Source organism: Dromiciops gliroides, chromosome 3 (assembly GCF_019393635.1).
Source record: "Dromiciops gliroides isolate mDroGli1 chromosome 3, mDroGli1.pri, whole genome shotgun sequence".
Lineage (NCBI taxonomy): Eukaryota > Metazoa > Chordata > Mammalia > Microbiotheria > Microbiotheriidae > Dromiciops > Dromiciops gliroides.
In genome coordinates, this window is record NC_057863.1 from 247712373 (window position 1) to 247736862 (window position 24490).

General features: G+C 37.0%; 1 protein-coding gene across 2 annotated transcripts in view; it reads left to right on the forward strand.

Moving 5' to 3' along the window:
• GABRB3 (gamma-aminobutyric acid type A receptor subunit beta3) overlaps nucleotides 1-24490 on the forward strand; it is a 276919-nt gene that overhangs the window by 247178 nt on the left and 5251 nt on the right. For both annotated transcript variants that reach the window (XM_043994838.1, XM_043994839.1), the window contains one exon: nucleotides 770-1014. In XM_043994838.1, the coding sequence (XP_043850773.1) occupies nucleotides 770-1014 (245 nt within the window). The remainder of the gene's footprint in view (nucleotides 1-769; nucleotides 1015-24490) is intronic.

The following is a 24490-nucleotide window of genomic DNA, read 5'->3' on the forward strand; positions in this document are numbered from 1 at the left end:
CAGATACTTATTGAAGACTTCTCATGGGTAAGGCATTGCTAGGTGCTATGAGGGGTACACAGATAAGTGTCTTCTCTTCAGGAATGTGGATTATACTATTTTATTTGCTCTCTTGTTCCATATATGTTTGGAATTATCCCATGCAATTGAAATTGTCCAGAAGATGATATTTCTAGTGCTTTTCCCAAACAGTTGACTGTCCTCTGTTACTTTTTGATAATCCAATTCAATTGAACAAGCATGTCTCCATCAGTAAGTTTCATTTTGCCTCTGTTAAACATCTTTACCAGGTTCGTTCATGGAGCCATGTGATACAATTCTCCTTCTGGAATGCTTTTCCCACTCAGACATTTAGATACTTCTATAAAATTTCCTATTTAATCCCATTTATTTTCATTTCTCCCAACTCTTCATGTACAGCACTTTCCCCACTAGTACCTTCCCCATTTTCATCTCCATTTTCAAAATTCTATTCCATTTATTATAACATACTGCTATTATGGAACACAGATCTGTATGCAGTATTCTAAGTGCTATCTTCCCCAGAGTAGAGATGTCATTTCACCACTCCAAATGTGATATTTCTGCCTACACAGCTCCAAATGACATATTTTATGCTGTATTGCATTTCAATCTCACCTACTACACATGAGCCCAATAATACCCAATCCATCATTTGAAATGACTTGAGCTATTTGGGGAATTTTTTTTAACATAGGAAAGATGAAACTCCAAACTGCAGGAACTTACTGTCACAATTCTCTTGTAGGAATTACAACTGTACTGACTATGACAACAATCAACACTCACCTTCGAGAGACTTTGCCTAAGATCCCTTACGTGAAAGCCATCGACATGTACCTGATGGGCTGCTTTGTTTTTGTCTTCTTGGCCCTCCTTGAATATGCCTTCGTCAACTACATCTTTTTTGGAAGAGGCCCTCAGAGGCAGAAGAAGCTGGCAGAAAGGTCTGCAAGGGCAAAGAATGACCGCTCAAAAAGTGAAACCAACCGGGTAAGGTATTTTCATTAACTCTGTCCCTGAAGCAAGTTAAATGAATCTATCTGCTGTCCTGTTTTGCTCCATAAATTACCATCCACGAATTTATGGACTTAATGGAAGTATTTCTATTAGTTGATGTTAATTTCTCATGAAAATGTTTCCAGTTAAGCCACTCAAGAGTTACATTAGATCAAAAGGAAGCCTGTTAAAATGGAATCAATGCTAGATTTGGAGTTAGAAGGGCTGAGTTCAAATCCCAGTTTCTGAAACTTAGTAATGGGGTGACTTTGAGAAAGCTATTTAATCTCTCTAGGGTGTCACTTTTCTCATCTGTGGAATGAGGAGATTTAGCGCAGATCCCTTGCTGCTCTAAATTTATGAGAATGTATTGTTTCTATGGAAAGGAAAGCATCACTAGTATATATTTGAGGGAAACTGATGACTCATGTGTAGAGCCTGAAATAAAATCCTTTTTCACTCAAAAGAATCAAGCATGCAGTTGTAAAATCATTAATTCATTTCTCTACATGGAATCACTACTCATTTCGCAGTAATGGTTACATGGTGATGAACAGTTTAAATTACAGAAAATTAGACATTTTGTTAAATTAGATATGAGCAATAACTAAAAACCATAAATGTCAGCCGTTTTACTCCTATACAATCTCAGTTATCCTACTGTACAGAAGAAATAAACTGGCCTTTTAGCCGATCATAGAAAGACCCTATGGTTTCTAGTCATAATTCTCCTTTGGTGGTGGGAAGATGTTTCCTTTTCCAACTCCTTGGGCAAAATCACAGTGAATATACCTTTGGCAAAATTAGACTTCAGGACTCATAAACAGAAAAAGTCAACAAACTATCTCCCAAGCCTTCTGTATAGAGACTTGTTGGCCTACCTAGCCATCCGCCCTTGCCTTCCCCAAAACAACCATGTTTTCTAGCCAGGGTTAGGAGGTTGCAGGCACTGTTTTCCTTAACACAGTAAGAACCCTGTCATTGAAGACAGCCAGCCAGAGACTAAATGAAAATGAACAGATGCTCTTGAGGACTGCAGCTTTACAGTAGTAGTGTTTTTCCAGTAGCCAGTTGGTAAAGCAGGTAATGCAAAGTTTCACTATCTACATTTTCTAATTGATAAAAGCAAGGTGTAGGGAGTTTAAATACTTTGTCCAAGGTCTCACAAAGAAAGACCACTGGCACTCAACTGTATGTTTTGTGTCCTTTGTCTTTTCCAGCGTCACACAACATTCTCTCCCTCTCTCTCTCTCTCTCTCTCTCTCTCTCTCTCTCTCTCTCTCTCTCTCTCTCTCCCTCCCTCTTTCTCTTTCCCATTATCTGTCTCTCTGTCTCTGTTTCTCTCTCTCTCTCCCTCTTTCTCTTTCCCATTATCTGTCTCTATGTCTCTGTCTTTCTCTCTGTCTTTCTCTCTCTCTCTCTTTCCCCCCTCTCTCTCTCTCTCTCTCTCTCTCTCACACACACACACACACACACACACCCCTCACTCCATATATGTGTCTCTCTCATCTGCTTACAATAATTACTACTTCTCTTGATTATTCCATATCTGTCTTCATCACCAATTCCCCATCATGCTAATATCTACTACTTTTCCACCTTGAAGCTGGCCACAAAGGGAGGTCAGAACAGGCAGTCATGCTATCCATTATGGCTTCTCTAAGAACCCAGCACATCTCTGCCAAGTCTTAAAACTGCATAGTCTTTCAGAAATAGCCCCATTATTGCCATCAGAATAAGTCTAAGAACAAGAACTTGAGCATAGCCAAGTTCAAACTAGATGGAAGCCTCTAAATTCTCTTCCTCCTTCAGTCAATACAGGATGGTGCCAGGACACTTTTTTCCCCTTCCCTTCCCCGGAGGTCACTGTTGTTTCCACTTGAACTCAAGTTGGCTTGGTGTCGAACTAATTTAGCTGGGGAAAATTCTCTTTGTTTAAAACTGAGTGTTTATTCTTTCTTTTCCCCTCTTCAAAGAAAGGGTTACTTACTAGTGCTGGTTCTGTGGATGAGGTGGTTAGGTTTTGTGGCAGGGAAGAAGTGGATTAACATGCATTCGTTTGACTTTCTAGGAACTAAAAAAAGAGCAGGGTACATATTTTCAGCTGTTGAAGCAAATCCCTTCCAAAATCTCACAGTAAGAATTATCCCAAAATAGAAGAAAGCTAAGGAAAAATAAATAAAGCAGTAGCACAGTGGAGCAGAGGGGACCACAATTGGAGTTCCCGATAGCAATTTTGAACCCAAGGAACGACCATTTGCCATTCATAACCTTGTACCAGATTAGACTTGAGATTTCTATCCTAGCAGTGTATTCGCTATCAGTCCTATATGGAATATCGAAATTGCCTGACATCCAACTGTGGGCACAAAATATCATATTAAATCAGGACATGGTCATGCTGTTCCCAAGGAAACCAAAAATGATTGGAATAATCCCTAGTTCCTAGATTTTGGACTCTTCTACAGCCTCTTTGGTTGTAACAGATTAGAAATGTGTTTCCTTTCCTCTAAAGATAGGGTATTTAGAATAGGCAAATGCCAGAATTAGAGAAACAGCACATTCTGAGTATGAAGCTGTTAAAAAAAAAAAAAAGATCAGCCCCTTTACTGACAATTAGTATTGTCGAAGGTAAGATTTGAAATTCAAACATAAAAGAAATGTGCAAGTCAGATCTAAGGAATATTTGTGCCACCTTTTCCTTTATTTTGAAAGAATCCTCAATATGTTTGCTTGATATTTGTATTAAATTGCTTATGCTACTCATAATTTCTTAAGTTTTACAGCGGATGATTACCTCTGAATGTTCTAAAATCAAGGCACAAATACATGATTTTCAAACTTGACTATTTTATAAGATATACTTGACTTTCCCCAAATGAAGGGTTTAGAAAACTGAGCCAGGTGACTACACCTAAGAACTCAGTGATAATTTTTAAACATCAAAGTAAGTATCCTGATCAATTGACATCCCATTGAAATTTGAAGAAGTGTAGGGAGTGAAAATAGACATTATAATAATATGACTAAAATATAGATAGGTCAAATATCTTGAGAACAATACAGAGCCTTTTATAAACATTTACTCATTGATCTTCAAAATATTTCTTTGATATTAGTTACCATCATTATTTCTTTTTTTATAAATGGGCCAGTTGTATAGTAGTAGTAGTAGGCTTCCACCAGTCACAGACAACTGGTGGATCAGCACCTTGAAGAGCCACGGGCCACAGTGTGGCTGTGCAGCCTGATATGGGAGCCGCAGCTCCTGCCCCAACGAGGATATCGGAAAACTGCTCTCTGTTGCTCGTTGGTTCCTTCGTCTCATTCGTTTTTCTTCCTCCCGAGCTTGAAGGCCCATCTCAGCTGCAAGCAAGCTGCTCCTGAGTACTGAACTCCATCAGGCACGGTCCTTGGCCATCTCCTTCCAGCTGCAGATGTCTATTCCCAGAGCCCTCAAGTCTCACTTGCATACATCTCTGTGGTGAAGCTGGAGGTGTCCAGCAGGTTTTTGGCCTGAGGCTAACTCGTCATAGAGTAGGTCTTTAGGAATGCGCCTGTCTTGCATGCAGTACACATGACCAAGCCAGCTCAGCCATCTTTGTTTCAGTAGTGTGTAGATGCGGAAGTTGCGCGTGCTGGAGCACTTCTGTGTTGGTGATCCTATCTGACCAAGATATGCCAAGGATGCGCCGAAGGCGTTGCATGTGGAAGCTGTTAAGTTTCTTCTCTTGTCTAGCATACGTAGTCCATGTTTCGCTGCCATACAGTAAAGTACTCAGGACGCGTGCTCTAAAGACAGCAAATTTGGTTCGTATTGTCAGTTTACTGTTTGCCCAGACATGCTTGGCAAGCTTAGCCATGGTTGAAGTAGCTTTCCCAATCCTCTGATTGATCTCAGAATCAAGTGACAAATTGTCACTGACAATAGAGCCAAGATACAAGAATTGGCTTACAACAATTGTATAATAGGATGATTTTAGAGAGGTAGGGGGCAGTAGGATTGATTTAACACAACACCCACATTTCGCAGATAAGCCTAAGCCTAAGGGAGGATAAGAGACTTATTCCAAGGACATGAGACAAGTTAGGTGCTGAGCTAACCCTACAACCATGATCTCTTGATTTTCAAAACTTTGTTCTTACGTTACCATTTTTTTATTGTCTGCAAAATTCCCCTTTTAGGTAAGTGGGTGAAGGTAGGTAATGTTATCACATTTCTCTTTTTCATAATCCCCCTTCTATACTCCTTAGATTTACTTTATGCCAATGGGTGACTTTTTATTTGGAAGCCCTGTAGTGTTCCCAAGTTAGAGTCAATGCCCCTTTGACACAATAATAATAATTACTATTGTTATTATTATTTCTAGAATGTATATAGCCCATTAAGCTTTGCATCATACTTTACATATATTATTTCATTTGATTCTCTTTTTTTGTTTTGTTTCGTTTTGTGGGGCAATGAGGGTTAAGTGACTTGCCCAGGGTCACACAGCTAGTAAGTGTCAAGTATCTGAGTCTGGATTTGAACTCAGGTCCTCATGCTTTATCCACTGTGCCACCTAGCTGCCCCCTTTCATTTGATTCTCATGGCTATACTGTGAAGGGGAGAGGTGAAATTATTATCTCCATTTTGCAGAAAAGTAAACTGAGGATGAGAGGTTCAGTGATTTGCCCAGGGTCACAAATATTTTTTTAGGGGTCACAAATATTTTAAAGTATCTGCTAGGATTTTAACCTAGGTCTCCCTGACTCCAAATCCACATATCTATCCACAGTGCCACCTATCTGCACAAATTGCAGAGTGATCATAAAAGTGCTTAAGATGTAATTCTGTAGGGGGCAGCTAGGTGGCGGAGTGGATAAAGCACTGGCCCTGGATTCAGGAGTACCTGAGTTCAAATCCAGCCTCAGACACTTAACTCTTACTAGCTGTTTGACCCTGGGCAAGTCACTTAACCCCCATTGCCCCGCAAAAAAAAAAAAAAAAAAGATGTAATTCTGTAGTATTTAATAATCAATAAAGAGGTTTAACTAAGAAGGTCTGTTAATTAATGGTAAAATTCATTAATGCTCAAAATTTTTCTTATCTCTGCTAAAGTATGATAGTAGTAAAACTCTATCTTTGGCCTTGGGGTCAAAGTTATCAGGATTCAAATCTCATGTTCTTTGATTTTATGCTCTTAGATTAGTACTTCCACAATTCAAAAGGTTTCAAAACAATTATTAACAACTATTTATACTTTTTAAAAAATGTCTTTATGTCCAGGAAGAACTTTAGTTCAGGCCAAGTACATTGTTATTAGTGACATCATTGTTATTTATTAGCTAAGTCTTGTGGATTTGAACCTCACTAGATGTCAAAAGGACATAATTCTTACACAGGGAATTATAGCTTAAAGTAGATCAATATATATAAGAACCTTGCATTTTATTAACAGAATAGTATTTATTTCTCCATCTGGTGAACTATTAATTTTCTTTGTAAAATAAAGTATTGTAGTAACACCTCAAAGAAGTTGGAAGGTAAGTGGAGGATGAGGAAATAGATGAATCTAATAAAGGATTCTGGGAAAACTTGCAGAAAAATATCCTTTGATATAATCTCTACTAGATGCTCTATTACATATAATTTTACTTCCATCAAAGTTCTATAAGAGCAGGAGAGAGCAATAACGAACTCACTGATTCTAATAAGAGAAGAAATAAAAAAAACATCCTTGAAAATACAGAATATTGATAAAATGATCTTCAACACTGCATATCATCTCTCATTTCACACAGATAATTTCAGTCTTATTTTTCCCCATTGATTTGTTGTTGTTCAGTCGTTTTCAGTTGTATCCAACTCTTCATGACCCCATTTGGGGCCTTCTTGACAAAGATAGTGGAGTGGTTTGCCATTTCCTTCCCCTGTTCTACTTACAGAGGAGGAAATGGAGGCAAACAGGATTAAGTGAGTTGCCCAGGGTTACACAGTTAGTAAATGTTTGAGGCCAGATTTGAACTCAGGGAGATGAGTCTTCCTGATTTCAGGCCTGATACTCGATCCACCTCACCACTTAGCTGCCCCCATTGATAGTTTATACCTTTTTTATAAAATTATACTCAGAACAAGGAAAGTGTTTAGCCAAAATCTCCAGAAAAGACTTGTCGAATTTTCCAGTAAATAAGTCAGGTATGGTGGAACACTCACTCCAGTAATTTCTGCTACTAATGAGGCTGAGACTGGTGACTTGTGTGAATTTAGGAGTTCTGAGCTGCAAAGGACTAAGCACTAAGTTTTCCATTAATGTGGTGATTCTCTCAGGAGCTGGAATGAGCAAGCTGCCTAAGAAAGGGTAGTCAGGCCGAGGTCAGAAATGAGGCAGATCAAAGCTCATGTGCCAATAAATGATGGATGAGATAAGGACCGAGTCTCAAAAAAAAAAAAAAATCCAGTATATAAGATAGTTGATATCATCATGGATCTAATCAATAAACATTTATTAAGCACACACTATGTGCCAGGCACTGTATTAAGTCTGGGAGATACATATACAAATAAAAGCAAACACAATCTCTACCTGCAAGGTACTTACAATCTTATGGGAATAACAGATTTAGAGCTAAAAGGAGTTTCAAAAAAGCCTTGGAATCCAAATCCATTTGAAATTTGAGGAAACTGAGGTCCAGTAAGTGACTTCCCCACTGTACTAGTATTTCAATAATACCTTTGTTCATGTTGAAAAAGAAATTGCCTAGTGAATATGCTATTGATTTTTGTGTTAATTGTATCTCATCTTCAATACATAAATGTAAAATTAAAAGCAAATTATCCACGTTAAGGGTTATGGCAATCTATGATGACATGACTATAGTGAGATGTGATGAATTCTATTTCTTTATTCAAAATAGCCCAAAACCAGAAAGTCACTCATCCACTCAAAGAGAAAATGTTTCAATTTTGCAGTAATTATTTACTTTACCCTGAAACATGAATAATATCAATTTCTTAATGAAAATCGGTTTTAAGAATTCCCTATCAATAAAATCTGAAATAACTACAAATAAGCATTAAGTGACCCAATGATATTTCTACAGTCTGAACTGGTTATCAAGGGAGGCTGATGATTGGTTTCAGTACAGACCATGCATAAGTTAATAGTTCTACAGTCATAAGGGACTTCAGTGATCATCTTGTCTGATCGTTTCATTTTACACATGAGGAATTTGAGGCCCACTTGCCTTCACTCTCTACCACATCATCATATTTAAGCACCTTTGGTCATAAGTAGTCAATTTTCAAATGCTTGCTATTGGAAATCCAGCATTCACATTCATTTTTTTTTATTGAAACTTCTCTCTTCTTTTCAAAGAGAAGTTTTACCTCTTCGTCCCCAAATTCAAGACTATCTCTGCATCCCCAAGTTCAGTGGTCTTTTTTTTCTGTCCCTTTTGACCTCTCCAGAGTATTTGACATGTTGACCACTTCCTTATGAAAATTCTCTTGCCTTTGCTCCTTCATCAGAGAAGAATCCTCGAGTTCTTCTTGCTACACTTAATAGGTTTTGTCTAGCTCCCTTTTTCCCAGGTGGTGACATGGGTGTCCTCTATTCCCCACAGTTCTGTTCTTGGTCTTCTGTTATCTTTTTATCTTCTTTCTCAGAGGTTTTATTTGATCCAAAGGCATTGATTTTCACTTCTACCCAGATGACTCCCAAGTTTCTAACTTCAATCTTGATCTTTCTCTGAGTTTCAGACTTGAACCCCTGACCACCTATAATTCTAGCTGAACATCCCACTGGTACCTCAAACTCAACAAGTTCAAAGCTAAGCTTAATAGCATTCTCCCAAACCAATTCTTCTACATGACTTCATTTGTTGATTACCCATCTCTTCTATTCTCACTGCTAATACCATAATAGAGACTTTCGTTATCATATACTTAGAATATTAGAGTATTTACATAACAAGTTTTCACACTTTTCTTTCCTTTTTCCAATCCATCATTAAAAAAAATTATCAGACCATTTTTTTCAAGACAGATATTTGGTCATGTTTGATTTATGTGTCTGTATGTATCATAGGTCCCTATTGTCTACTGAGTAAAATTCTAGATTTTTTTCCAGCATTTATTACCCTATAAAATATGTAAATTTATTCAATTCACCAAACATTTATGAAGTGGCACCAAACTTGATGTTGGAGATTTCTTTTAAAAGACACAAATTAGGGGGCACCTAGGTGGCACAGTGGATAAAGCAATGGCCCTGGATGCAAGAGGACCTTAGTCCAAATCCAGCCTCAGACACTTGACACTAGCTGTGTGACCCTGGGCAAGTCACTTAACCCTCATTGCCCCACAAAAAAAAAAGACTCAAATTAAATATAGTCAAATGGTCCACAAATAGTCCCTCTCCTAAAAGAATATATTAAATGTATGTTGAATTGAATTTTAAGAACTTATATTTCACTAGCACCACTCTTCCTTTTCAACCTTATTTAATTTTATCATTCCATGTAATCTGTATTCTAGTCATCTGACTTAATATCAGTTCCCAAAAAACCTGCTTGGATACTTCACAAACAGTAGCTCCTGTTTGTAATATTGTCCTTCCCCTATTCCCACCTATCCTTTAAAAAACAAATAAGACATGCCTTTTCCTCATGGAAATCTTTTTGACTGCCCAGTTGATAATGATCACCTCCCTTGGACTTCACATAGAATTTTGTTTGATCTTTTTCCAATATACTTAGCATTTATTGTTTTGGATTATACTTATATGTACCATAAAGTCCTTGAGTCTAAGAGTTAAATTGGACCTGAGAGTATATATATATATTCCCACCTATATCTGAATAGAAATATTTTCTACAATTAACCCAATGATTCTTCTCCCACATACCTCTTGAAGTTTTCCATTGACTGGAAAATCAGTACTCCAAAGACAATCCATTTCATGTTTGGATACCTCTGATTTTTAGAAAAATGTTCTCATATTATATGTATATTATATATTATTTTTTATTTCTCTTATATCATATATTAATTTTATAATATTTATATTTTCTTTATATTGAGTTGAAATCTATCTGAAATTTCTACACATTCCTCCTGATTCTGGTCTCTGAAAGCAGTGTTTACTCCTTCTCCCATAAGCATATATCAAATATTTGGAGACAGCTAGCATGTGCTCCTTAAATTTTCTTTTCCAGGTCAAACAACTGATTCTTGAATGGCATGTTCTCTTGTCCATCTTGTTCACTTTCCTCTAGCTCCATATGGATAGGGTTCAGGTCTTCTAAATTTTCTATGTCCCTCAGGGCTAGAACTTGACTCTGTACATAGAAAGCACTTACAATGTGGTTGTTGAATTAAATGGTTTATAATATGGTCACCTAGAAAAACTATGTGGTTAAATCAATGTACTAAATCAACTCAAAATTAAATACTTACCCTATATAAAGCCTTGTGCTGAGTACGTGATGAGATGAAAATATAATGATCCTTGCTCTCGTGGAGTTTAGAATGTTATAAGATAAATATGACAAGTATAAATATCACAATTTCAGAGACAAAAAGCAATTAAAAGTTCGTAATCTTTTTCTCTAGTTTATTAGCTTCATCTTTATCTCTGAAGGATGATGCTTTTTTTTTTTTCACTTTTTATCAGGGTGGTAGAAAAGAAATAGAGATTATAAACAAAATATTTTTTGGAGACCCGCTAAAGCTATGAATCATTAGAACCATTCACAGATGGTTTGAATAAATAGGTTTGCCAAGTATTCCTTTCCTTTGCCTTAAGACAAGGCTTTGGCTAATTTGGAACCTCTTTCATAAAAGGTGCTTTTTATAGTCCATTGAACTGTTACTTATAAGGTGATTTTACTATACAATTGTTATTCACTAGGAAAGAGATAATCCCCTTAACAGAAGGGAATTGTCAATGATAGTGTTTCATTTTTCAGGTCTTTTATGTTGATAGGTAAATAAAATTCTGAATCTTCTGTGGATCTTAGCTTAGATATGATTAAGGTAAAATCCCTACCTACTAGAGAAATTCCCTCTATAATATTTTCAAATGGTCATGCAATGTCTCCTTAAAAGCTTTGAATGTCGGCTTACTCCTTAATTTACAAAGCAACCCATTCCATTTTCTGACCACTCTATGCAAAAATTCTTATAGGCAAGTAAGTTCTTATGACTTGTTTTAGAGTGAAAGTCAGCTTCTCTAATTTTGAACCACTCTTCCTAATTCTTCCAGATAGATGCAAAAGGAATAAATCCAATTTTTCTTCTACTGAGTTTTTTTTTTAAAAGACTGTATTTTCTCATCTTTCCAGAATAAAAGTAAAAGGGCTGCTTCTAGACCCAGTCTCACTACTGAGCACAAGAGCTCTGACCTGCTCCATTTCTGACTTGGGAGACTGTAGGCAATTCTACTGACCTGTGGTCCCAGGGGATCACCATATCAATGCTGAAATTAGTGCAGATGTCTGACCGGCCTTAGAACTCATAAACTCAAGAGATGTACCAGCCTCTCTGAGATCTAGAATTACAGGAGTGCCACACTATCCCTGGCTTCTGCTTAGCTCTTTAGATATGTAGGCAATTATCATAAGAAAGAAAATATATGATGCATAATTAAAAGAATTTTAAGTAGACCTATTTAGGTAAAATATTGACACTGAAAAATGTGTAAGCGGTATGACACCATTTCCAAAGGTAAATTTAAAATTGTCATTCAATTACAACAAAAGTCCTTAAAACCCATCTCAAACTTCATACAATGGATCTTCTGGCAAATCAAGGAGATATAGCCATGAAGGAAAATGTGTTTAAAAAATAATCTCATTTGTAGAACAGTAAGAAGCTTTGGAGAGAATAAACAAGTTTATAGAAAGCTTGACAAGAAATAGAATTAAGCTAAAATAGATCTAAAATGAAACTGGAAGGACAACAAACTTTTAAAAATGGAAACAATCTGTAAAAATTCCTTTAATGAAACTTTTTCTTCATCAATGAGAGTAGAACCACTATATTTAGATTCTACATCACATCATAATATACTTAATGTGATGTAGGAAAGAGAAGTGTCATCAATGACAACCTACAAGAAGAATATCTAGACTAGACCAAATATACCCAGGGAAGGTGTGTGCTAAATTATTTGTGTGTGTGTGTAAAGGAATTGGTTCTTAAGATATCTCAAAGAAGACATCAATTGTTTGGCAGGGGGTGGAATCATTTATGTTATTTCTACTGAAAAGAAAAAGAGTGAGTCTAGCATCATAACTATTATTTAACCAGTTTGGCTCCTTTATTATCTTTACAAGATCTTTTCAAAAACATTCCACATGAAAGGCAGGATTATGTAGTAGATCTGGCCTTGGAGTCAGAAAGAAGTCGGTTTAAATTCCCTTACTGGCACATATTAGTTGCATGGCCCTAACCAGGGTCAGCTAATTCCACAGAGTCAAATCTGTAAGATTATAAATTGTAGAGAAGATAATAACCTTTAATAGCATTCATATGGAGGATTCCAAACTTCCTATAATTATGACATCACAAATCTGGTAAGAAGAGGAAGAGGAAAAGGAGGAGAGGGAAGAGGAGGAGGAAGAAGAGGAGGAAGAGAAAAATTATCTAAACATGCTTTGGGGAATAAAACAGGACAATTTTTTTTAAATGATGTTCTACAACAGACCATATCTTTACAGACATACAGTTGACCAAACTGGAGATGTAGGTCCTCACTATGCATATTGTTCCATTATTTTAAAAAGTATTTACTTTGGTAGAGTGAAATCCTGCTTTAAGCTTACCTACAACAGGGAGAATCTTGTGTGTGTGTATACACACACCTATGCATGTTAAAATCATACAAGATTACAAGGAATCAAATAGTCTATAACTCCTCCAGAATCCTCTTCAATAATGCAAGTCATAAAATAGGGAGGCATATGTTTGCCAAAAGTGTTTTTCACTACCAATTAAAACTATTCTCTACCAAAATTATTCGAAGATATCCTCACTGATAAATGTAATGGCCTCTTCTCAATCCTTTTCCTTCTTGATTCCCCTACAGCATTTAAAACTGTTTAATCTTGGATTCCTTCTCCTCTTTGATTTTTGGTAACATTGTATTTTCCAGGTTGTCTTGCTACCAATCTACTTGCTCCTTCTAAGTTTTTTTTTAAACATTCATCATCTGTGCCATGCCCAATATCAGTGTCCCCAAAGACTATTCTAGACCCTCTTCTGTTTGCTTTTTACAGTTTATCACATGGTTACCTCAACATCTTCCATGGATTCGACTACTTCTTTAGGCCAATGATTTCCAGATCTATTTGTTCAATTCTATTCTTTCCATTTTCCTAGTCTTGTTCTCTCTCCTGAGCTTCTGCCCTACATTAAAACAGAACTCATACTGTTTTCCTTCCAATCCTACCCTCTTCTAAACATACCTATTACTGTCAAGAGTACCACCATCCTTCCAATCACCCAGTTTTGCAATCTTAGTTTCATCTTGACTCTTCACTCTCACATAACCTGCATATGCATTCTGTTGCCCAATATTTTCCATTCCACCTTGTCAACATCTCTCTCATATATACCCTTCAAACCAATTACATAGCCATTACCCTAGTTCAGGCCTTTATTACCTCTGGCCTGGACTATTGCAATAATTTATGATTTTGTCTCTCTGTTAGAAGCCTTTACTCACTCCATTTCATCTTCCACTTAGACACTCAAGTGTGTCTTAACATATTACACACACGCACACACACACATACACTAAACACACTTCTGGTGACTGTCTATTACCACTAAGATCAATTATATTTGGCCTTCAATGTCTTCAAAACTAGGTGTCTTCCTACTTCCTAGCCTCTTCTTCTACATTACTCCCACTTCATGTATTTGGCAATTCAACTGTAGTAGTCAATTTGCTGTTCCTCAGACCTAACACTCACTCCATCTCTTTCACAGTGCCTTTGTACTGACTGTTCTCTATTCCTGAAGTGTTCTCTTTCAACCTTGCCCCTCAGAATTTCCTCTAAAGTGCCAGCTTCTACATGAAACCCTTCCTACAATACACACATATTTGTTTCCCCCATTAGAACACAATCTCCTTAAGTAAAGGACTGTTACGTTTTTGTCTTTGTGTTCCCAATGTTTGACATATATGAGGTGCTTAATAAATGCTTATTTGTGGATTGGTCATGGAAGATTCCCAGTTCAGGGTCCAAATGGAAGAATTCCCTAGAGATGGAGAAGTATTCCAGTAGCCCCTAGGCTGCTGATAACATTGTTGCAGATTGTATAAAGCCCTGCCATATTTCATATTCTGCCAAATAAAATTCATAACAGTCAAAGTTAGGTCTATCTATCCCAAGGTGGGGGTGAGGGGGGTTAAATAAAAAGTGACTATTTCCAAACCATGATATGAAGTTAAATGGATAGCCTATGGAGCTATTCTATCAATATATAAATCTGGGAGAGATATTTGGATGGATAAAAAACTAGGCTGAGTCCTGAATTGAATGAGCACAAAAGAATGTGAAAAATTGAGTAAGGCTTTAAATGACTCCTAGCTTCTCCAAATAACCAAATTCTTTTTTTTTTTTTTTAGTGAGGCAATTGGAGTTAAGTGACTTGCTCAGGGTCACACAGCTAGTAAGTGTTAAGTGTCTTAGGCCGGATTTGAACTCAGATACTCCTGACTCTAGGACCGGTGCTCTATCCACTGCACCACCTAGCTGCCCCTCAAATAACCAAATTCTTAGCACCAATAGTCTTCTAGTAGTACTTTATGATGTGCAATTGTGTAGTGTCACAGTCCCTTAAGAATCAAAGTGTTGTCAATCAAAGAGCACTGGAAAGACAAATAAAAGGCATAATTAGGCATATTACCAATGAAAATAGTCCTTGTGAAGAAGCATAAGAGATATCAAGGAGATATAGTTAGTAAAAACTGGGTGGATTTATCTTTGTAGTAAGAGTATGAGATAACAGATGGACAACCTATATTCTCCACTGGTACCCATATGATATTAAAAGATATAGGGCAGCTAGGTGGTGCAGTGGATAGAGCACTGGCCCTGGATTCAGGAGGACTTGAGTTCGAATCTGGCCTCAGACACTTAACAATTACTAACTGTATGACCCTGGGCAAGTCACTTAACCTCAAATGCCTCACCAAAAAAAAAAAAAAAAAAGATATACAGGAAGCCCAAAGTATATTAAGTGGACCCTTCAGTTTATTGGAGGACACAGATAAGAATCAAACACAAGAAGAGATGAATGGGGAGTGAGCTGCTTTATTCAAGGAAGTAACCTCATTAATCAGATTACAGATCCAGAGAAGAATCAATGAATCATATCCCCTTATGCCTTCTCCCATTCTTTGAGCTTTTCCTTATCTGACAAGGTTTTTATATCCCCTTGGGAATGATGGAGAAGAATTCAACAGGATGAGAGGATGTGGTTGAGTTGTAATCAGCACTACCTGAGGGAGTAGCCAAAATGATGAGATTGCTGACCCACTGATATACAGATTTAAAATATTAACTCCCCACACTTTTTGCTTTCCATCTCCTAGTTACTCTTCAGTCTCTCAAGGTTCCTGCTAACATGTAGGGCCCAGAACTGAACATACAATCTTCCAAATGCAGTCAGGCCAAGACAATGTAATGTAGAACTAATATCTCCCTTATTTTGGATTCTGTGTTCTACTAAATACAACTTAAGGTTGAATTAGCTGTTTGTGAAGCCACAGCCTGCTTTGACTGACTCATGTGATGCTTATGATCCAATCAAAACCAACATTTAAGTAGGCCTTAAATGGTTTACAAATCCCTCAGTCAATTAAATTTGAAAGTTCAGAATGTGTACACATTTCCAAAGAGAATACAATTTTTCCAGTAATAGAATTGATCCCTCCATGGCACAAATATATTATTTTTCCAACATGAAAGAAGTCTGCAAACTTTTTATGTAGCAAAAATAATTTTTTGCTATTTTTGTGAAACAAACATTTTAAAATCCCCTACTGTGTGCAAATCACTGGAGATGCAAGGACAAAACAATAACAGAAATCTGTCCAATTTATTTTGGGAACAAAACATTGGCATGGATGAATGCAGTATAATGTGAGAACATGGAAAATGCTAACAATTAGGGGGAGCAAAAGGAAGCCCCTAAGTTGATCCTTAAAAGAATGATGAAAGCTAAAAGCAAGGAGAGAATACATTTCAGGTGTTCAGAACAAAGCCACTATAAAGAAACAGAGGAGAAATGGGATGCTCAGTTTTAGGAACAGCAAACATATCGCATTTAACTCATATAGTGCAGAAAGAGAAGAAATGTGAGATAAGTTTGAGAACAGAGAATTGAGGTGTACAGTGAAGGGATCTGAACACTCTGCTAAGGACTGTGTATTTTATTCAGAAACAATAGATGTCAAGAAAGCTTGTTTAGCAAGAGAATAGCATCATGGTCTGTTCTGTATTTTGGGGAGATTACTTTGGCATATTGGTGTAGAAGAATTTGCATAAAGGGATAAGATTGGAATTAGGAAGCTATTGTCTCCTATTGTCCAAACTGGGGGTAATTAAAGCCTGAATAATGGTAATTATACGTCATAGATTATAGGACTGTCATGGGGAGAATGGGGTAGGGGGTTTTGTGGAGAGGTAGGGGTAGGGATTTGGGGTCCTTAAGAATTCCTCTTTAAAGAATTATACCCTGTTGCACACAAAAGCAGTTAGAATAAGATAGTTTATTTCGGGGCTGAGAAAGGGAAGGGAAGGGAAGCCAAGAGAAATCCTTGGACTTCTGGGGAGAGAGGTATGGCACAAAGCTTGTGGCTTTGAGATACCAATCTCCTCAAGCAGGAGACTGGCAGGTACTTTGATAGGGGACTGATGGGGGTGACTGGTGGAAAGTTCCTTTAATGAGGGTGGACCATCCCCCATTGGTGGTGGCTGGAGGAGTTGGGTGAGGGGTGGCTTCGGATCTCTCAAGCCTTCTCCTCAGAACACAAAAGAAAGAGCCACACCTAATCTTATCACCCCAGGATTGTGGGAGACTAGAATGAAGGGTGGGGGTCTCAGAGCTAGCTCAGTCCAAACTGGTTCTACTTATCTCTCTAGGTGTATCTGTCCTCTGGTTTAGTTTCTCAAGGAGAAGATTCCTTGATGTGTCCCAGAGAACTTCTGGAGTGCTCTGGGCCCACAACAGGACTATAGATTTTTAGAATTGGAATGAACCTGAAAAGTCCTCAATTCCAACTCCCTCATTTTACAGATGAGGAAACTAGGGCAGAGACAGGGGATAAATATTTGTCCAGGGTCACACAGCTAGTAAGCATTGGAGGTCAAATTTGAACCTAGGCCTTCCTTAGTCCAGTGGTTGAATGCGTAAAGACAATGGGATATATTTGCGAGAAATTGTTAAGGTAAAAATGACAAGATAAATTATTTGAAGTTGTAATAAATGTTTAGCATAGCCCATTATCATTATGAGGAAACCACACCTATGGTGTTAATTTTTTTAAGTATCCTCAGACTCCTTTTTTTAACTCAACCTTTAATAATTCTTCAAACTTGGGTAAAGCAGCTTACTGTTTAAACAGTTCTATTTAAAATACAGCCTATTTTTGAAAAAGTCTCATTGATGTCTGCAGTTTATTAAGTCCCCTCGCAGTGATAATCCAGTGCATTTTCTTTACATTTCCATCTCAAAATAACTCAAGCCCAGAGAAATGGCTCCTTGTAATGTTATTTATAAAATATCACTTACTTCCATTTTCCTCCTGCTGCCAAATTCCAGGAGTCAATGGGAAACACATGAATATTCCCCATTCTCCTCCCCTTTGAAAAGAGCCTGACAACAACATGAAATCACAATCTCTCTTTCCTCTAAAGGTTCCTGATTCTTCTTAGGAGTGGAAGGCAGCCAGCTAGCCAATCAACACCCCTTTCCCTAGCATGCCAGAGAGGAGGGGTTGGGAATGTTGGCACCCTGACTGTTGCTATTTCTAACCAGGCCTGTGGCCACAAGTTACCAACAGATTCATCTTTTTGAGGGAATTGACTCATCAGTGCCATTGAAATAAAAAAAAAAATCATCGTACCCATGGACACTGTCTCCTTGGTAGCAGTGAAAGAATAACAACAGGTAGTTAGGTGGCACTATATAGACTTCTAAAACTTTCAAATGACATAGTATAAATAAAGCATTTTACAAACCTTAAACTGCTATGTGAATATGAACTTTTAGTATTATCTCATTTGGGCCTCACATCTACACTGTGAGGCAGTCTTATTTAGCTTGAAATGGATTTATGCAAAAATAAAAGCCCCATATAGAACAAAGTATTCAGAGTAATGCTTTTCAGTAGTAAAAGACTGGAAATAAATGAGTATATATTGAACCTCAGCATTATTCCCATCTCCTTGTTCTCCTTAATACTATATAAACTAACCAATAACGAAATCTTACCATTTCTCACTATATAATATCTCTCCCATCTGATCCCTTTTCTCTACTCTCAAGTAGCCCCACTTTAATTTAGGTCCTCACTATCTCAGTTGATAGTCAATAAACATTTATTAAGAGCCTACTATGTGCCAAGGCCTTCGCTAAGCACTGAGGATTCAAATAAGATTAAAGGACAGTCCCTCCCCTCAGGGAGTTTACAATGGAATGGGGAAAGATGAAACACAAAAGGAAACTGAAAAGAAGCCAGTGAGGTGCCCCCTTAAATGGAGGTTTGGAGTTCATGGTACCATTCTCCCATCAGAGGGGCAGAGAGTAGTGATAAGGGAGCATACCAGGCTGATGCCATGTTACAAGATGATGAGGTTATCCCAGTAGTGAGCTTCCTGGGATGTGAGGGAGAAATCAGTCAGAGAAGTCCCAAAAATAGGGCACTCAGGGCTAAAACTAACCCATGACAGTACACGGAATTCCTAATCCAGCTACCTGCCCATCCTGTCCCTCCTCGACACAGCTGCCAGAGTGACTTTTCTGAAATGCAGATCAGAAGATGTCTTTCTCCTGCTCAGTAAATTCCAGAGGTTCCCTATTGTCTGTAGGATAAAATATTAAACTTCTCTATTTTTCAATGTCCTTCACAAGGGGACCACAGCCTATCTTGTCAGACTCTTTATATATTTTTTCCCTTGATTTCCCTTCATGGCCCAGTCAAACTAGTCACAGTTTATTCTTTACACGTTGCACTTTAACTCCTGTCTCTGTCTTTATTCTGACCTTCCCCGGGCCTAGAATGCACTCCCTCCTTCCCCATGAAACCTTTCCTAATTTCCTCAAATGCTAGTGTCCTCCCTAACTACCTCATTTTAACCTACTTTATATTCATTTGCATGTAAATATATATATTCAATTTCTATATATTCATATATGTGCTTCTCTGATGCAAAGAATATAAACTCTTTAAGATCAGAAATGGTTTCTTTCTGTTTGTGTTTATTTTCACAGTGCCTATCACAGAGCCTGGCACATAAGGAGTAATTCATAAATGTTTGTTGATTGATTAATTGATTGATTAGGGAAAGGTTGAACAAACTGGCATATGAAAGTAATGAAATATTGTTATACTGGAAGAAAACACGAATATGAGGCATTCATAGAAACATGGAAAGACATATGAATCAATATAGAGAAAAGAAAGCAAACATAAGAAAATAGCTCACTCAACGGCACCAATAATGATTGGAAAAAATATCAAAAAGCAGCTAAATTCAGATTATATGCAATGACCAAAGTTGGTTCCAGAGGATGAAAGATATTTCTTCCTCTCAGTAAAGGGAGTAGATGTTTACTGTAGGTGTGAACAATGGCATACATTGAAAGATATAATCACTGTATCATTTGGTTTTGCTTAACTAGTTTTCTTTGTTACAAGGGAGGTTTCAGGATAGTAGCATGGTTTGTTGGGATATTAATATGTTCTTTTTCAAAAAAAAAGCAAAGGCATCAATAGGATTTTTCATTAAAATGTGTTTTTAGTTGGATTTCTGGCTCAGTATGTCTCAATAGCGTGATATGATATCCAAAAAAACTTAATTCGATCTTTATAGATTAATGGTATGTAACTAATTGCTAGTATATAACTGTGATATTTATATGCCCAAAGTATACTGAAAGCACTGACTGGTTAATTTATGTTTGCAGATATGTAAGAACTCTATCTAAATAACATATGTACTCTTTCCCACATTTACCCCACTCCCCCTACCCCCCCCCTCCACACCCACATACCTACACTACTGCCATCACTATGAAAGTCAATAGGGAAGAAGGAGCTGAGAAATATTTTGTGCTTTTGCCATAAAACATATCCCCTAAAAAGAAAAAAATACCATTTCTAATGATGGTAAGGCCCTCCAAATGTTCCTATTGGGATATCACATTGTATTCAAATGATCTTATTGTCATATCACATTGATTGCATTAAGCCCTGTAAAACTATAAAATCCCCTTATAGAATACATAGCAGTACAGAAGAGATTAGTCTAACCATCCACATATTAAAACAAAGTGGATTAAAAATTCATATTGACTTTGATACGCGGCTGAATTTGTAGATCGTTGCAATGTCCTTTCAGTATGGAAAGTGAAGTAGTTTACTTAGGAGAAGGTGATAGAACTGGGTTTAATTAGACAAAACAAAGCTATGTTCTCAAATAACTCAGGCCCCATGATAGTCACTCAATAAGTGAGTCAGTCAATAAGCATTTATTAAGTGCCTACTAACTGTAAGACACTGTGCTAAGCACTGCTGATACAAAGAAGGCAAAAGACATTCCCAGCACTAAAGGAGTTCAAAACATAGTAGGGGAGACAATAAGCAAATGTGTGTGTGTGTGTACAGACAAGCCATGTAGGGCACAGATAAGAAATACTTAAAGGAAGAAAGGCACTTGAATTAAGAAGGACTGGGAAAGACTTCCTATGGAAAGTGGGATTGCATTTAAGACTTGAGGGAATCCAGGAAACTCAAGAGGTAGAAATGAGTAGAGAAAGAAAGCATTCCAGGTATCAGAGACAGCCAAGGAAAAAAAATGCCCACAACCAAGAGATGGAGTATCTTTTTTATTTAATTTTTAAAGTTTTTTAATAATAAATATTTTTATTTAAAGTTTTGAGTTCCAAATTCTATGCCTCCTTCCCTCCCTCCTCTCCAAAATCCCTGAGGTGGTAAGCAATCAAATATACCTTATCTATGTGCAATTATGTAAAACATTACCACGTGGGACATTAAAGAGGCCAGTGTCTCTGGATAGAAGAATAAATAGGGGGGAATATTAAGGTGATGATGGGAAAAGGTTGGGGGAAGGGGAGGTAACGAAGGGCTTTGATTACCAAACAGACTATTTTGTATTTAATCCTAGAGGTGATAGGGAGGCACTTCAATAGGAATAGTTAACAAATAGTGCTACATAATTACAAATCACAGAACTTTATGAATGAGCTCAGAAGAATTAAGATCTACATAATTCAAAGTGCATTAGGACTTACAATGAGTGTAAATTTGCTCCAGCAAATTTAACAATAACTTACATATGAAAAATTTCATAAAATAATTATGAACATACAAGACTTAAAAAACATGAAAGCCTTGGACCAAGAACAAGAGACCATAAGTAAACAGAGTAGCAGGAACATTGATGCCCCTAAAATATTGAAAGAACTAGAGTATTATGAACAGGAATGTTGTGAGATTCAGTCCAGATAATGAATGTAAAGTACTTTGAAAAACTTTATTGTTGTTGTTGTTGTTGTTGTTGTTGTTGATATTAACCTATATTCACCACACCTCCGATCTGGTGATAACTTCATTCCCTTAGCCTTCAACTGTACACCTGCTGATTCTCAAGCAGTGTTTATAGAGTACTACAGAGGTGTGCAGTAAATATTTTGAAACCAGGAATGTATGCACATAAACTTTTTTTTTCTTGTGGGGGCAATGAGGGTTAAGTGACTTGTCCCAGGTCACACAGCTAGTAAGTGTCAGGTGTCTGAGGCCAGATTTGAACTCAGATCCTCCTGAATCCAGGGCCAGTGCTTTTATCCACTGTACCACCTAGCTGCCCCATCACATACACTTTTAAGTATAATCTGCATTATTAATGCTTTCTCAGGTTTAGAAAATCAAGAAAAAAATAAATCAAACCCTGATTTGGAATTATTGTCAATTTCTGAGGTATAAATGCTCACACTAAAAATCGAATAGTCAACTCTTGCAAGCCAGCTAAAACTGGCTCTAGCACACCCTTGATGATGATTATGTTTCTTTTTTAAAATTCTATTTATTTCATTCTGACTTAAGAAATAAAACAAACATTTCCATAGCATAGTAGAATAGAAAAAAAAATGAGTGTACATGAAACTGCATATATTTCAATTCTGAGTATCATAGATTAGAAGTTACATTCAATAGTAGAATGAGTCTAGAGAAACAATATTAAGGATAACATTTTGATAGGGAACTTAAATAAGAAAATACATGGAAAAAACTGTTAAGGTTTATCTTGCATAATGGAAGTCTGGGTATGATAAGGGGTGATCGTAGTTGTTCTCCAATATTTGAAGGTTTGACATATCCAAAATAGACTGTTGTTTTTCAGTCATGTCTAACTCTGTGACCCCATTTGAGGTTTTTTGGGGGCAAAGCTACTAAAAGTGGCTTGCCACTTCCTTCTCCAGCTCATTTTACAGATAAGGAAACTGAGGCAAACAGGGTTAAGTGAATTACTCATGGTCACACAGCTAGTAAGTGTCTGAAGCCAGATTTGAACTCATGAAGATGTCCTTGTGACTTCAAGCCCAACATTCTATCCACTGTGCCACCAAGCTGCTCCATTCAAAATAGATTACACTTGGTCTTTTTCCCTTGAGAGTAAAACTGGACCAAATGATTGTATGTATGTTGTTTGTATATGTATGTGTGTATGTATGTATATGTATTATGTAATTGTCTAAATATAAGAAAAAACTCCCAAATGATTGATAAAATAAGAATAGGGATAAGCACTAAAGCTTACTACTCTGCAATTTAGTCTTACCTAGGGCCAAACTGCCATTATTTATGAGACAGTATTTGAATCCAGATCTTTCTGCCTCCAAGGCCAGCTCCCTATTCACTGTATCATGCTGGCTTTTTAATAATTGAAACATCTTAGAAATGTAATTATCTAACATGATCTAATTCATTCCCTGGCATAGGGAGGCTTCATGAGGTAGCTTGGTTTCTGAGATATCTGGATAAGATTCATTCTTAAAGTTGGACAATGGAGACGACTTGCAGTGGATGAGCTTTAAAATCCCTTCCTACACTATGAAGATAAGAACTTTAATTATTATGCAAGACAAGAATCACTTAATGAGTAAGAAATCACTTTGAAGGCAATATTTGCCCGAATGTTATAAAAGTTAGGAGGGTACTATCCTTATGTTTTCCCACCACATAAACACATACCAGGTCTTTTGTAGGATCATTTTGCAAATGAGGAAGGATGTTGAGACTCAGAGAAATTTAATGGCTTCCCCAAGGTCACACAAGCAGAAGTGGGATTTGAACCCAAGTTTTCTTGTTCTTTTATTCTTGTTCTTGTTTCATTGTTCTTACCCTTGTACTATATGGCCTTCCCACCTTAATCTGTAATCTACCCACAACGGTAAAAACTTATTCCTTAAAAGTCTCCCCTCTTAAAATTCAGTGTAGGGCCCACAGTAAAGAGTTTGATAGAAGAAGTGGGTTATCTGGACCACTACCTATACCATAGCTTTCCTGTTTAGTAGAGGCACACTTAACTATGAGGTTTCTAAGGGTCTTTGATAATGGCCCCTTGGGGATTAATATTTTTAGACAACAAAGTGACCTGGTATAATTTCTCTAGGAAATATTACAATAAATTTAGGCCCAGAACAAATGAATAAGTTTCAAAACATACATATCAATTGCATTCCAGGTAGTTGGAATGGTGTTACAATGAAAGAATGTCAAGATATTTGAGCCTGTACCAACCCAAAATGAACTAAATATATTGTAAGAGGCATGTTGAGTTTAAAAGGCTATATTTAGGTTATCACTGACTTGATTGGTAGCACTTGAATAATTACTTTGAGTTTATTCAGTTCCTCAACATCATCTGGTAGATGGTTCAACCACTGGTCATACCTGGATACATTTATTACCTGTGGATTTCGTAACTAAAAATGATATCAGTATTCCAAGTAGATTCTTATTTGATAGCTCACATCCCAAGTACATTTAGAAATGCACTGTCAATACATAGGCATCTGAACTATAGTAAGATACTTTTCTCTTAGAAAAAGGAAGAATTTGCTATTCCAGTATAGATCATAGTGGCAGGGACTTATCATGAATGAAATACATAAGTATTTAAGGATGTCTTTTAAAGAAAATTAATACAAATGAGAAATTTGTTCTTC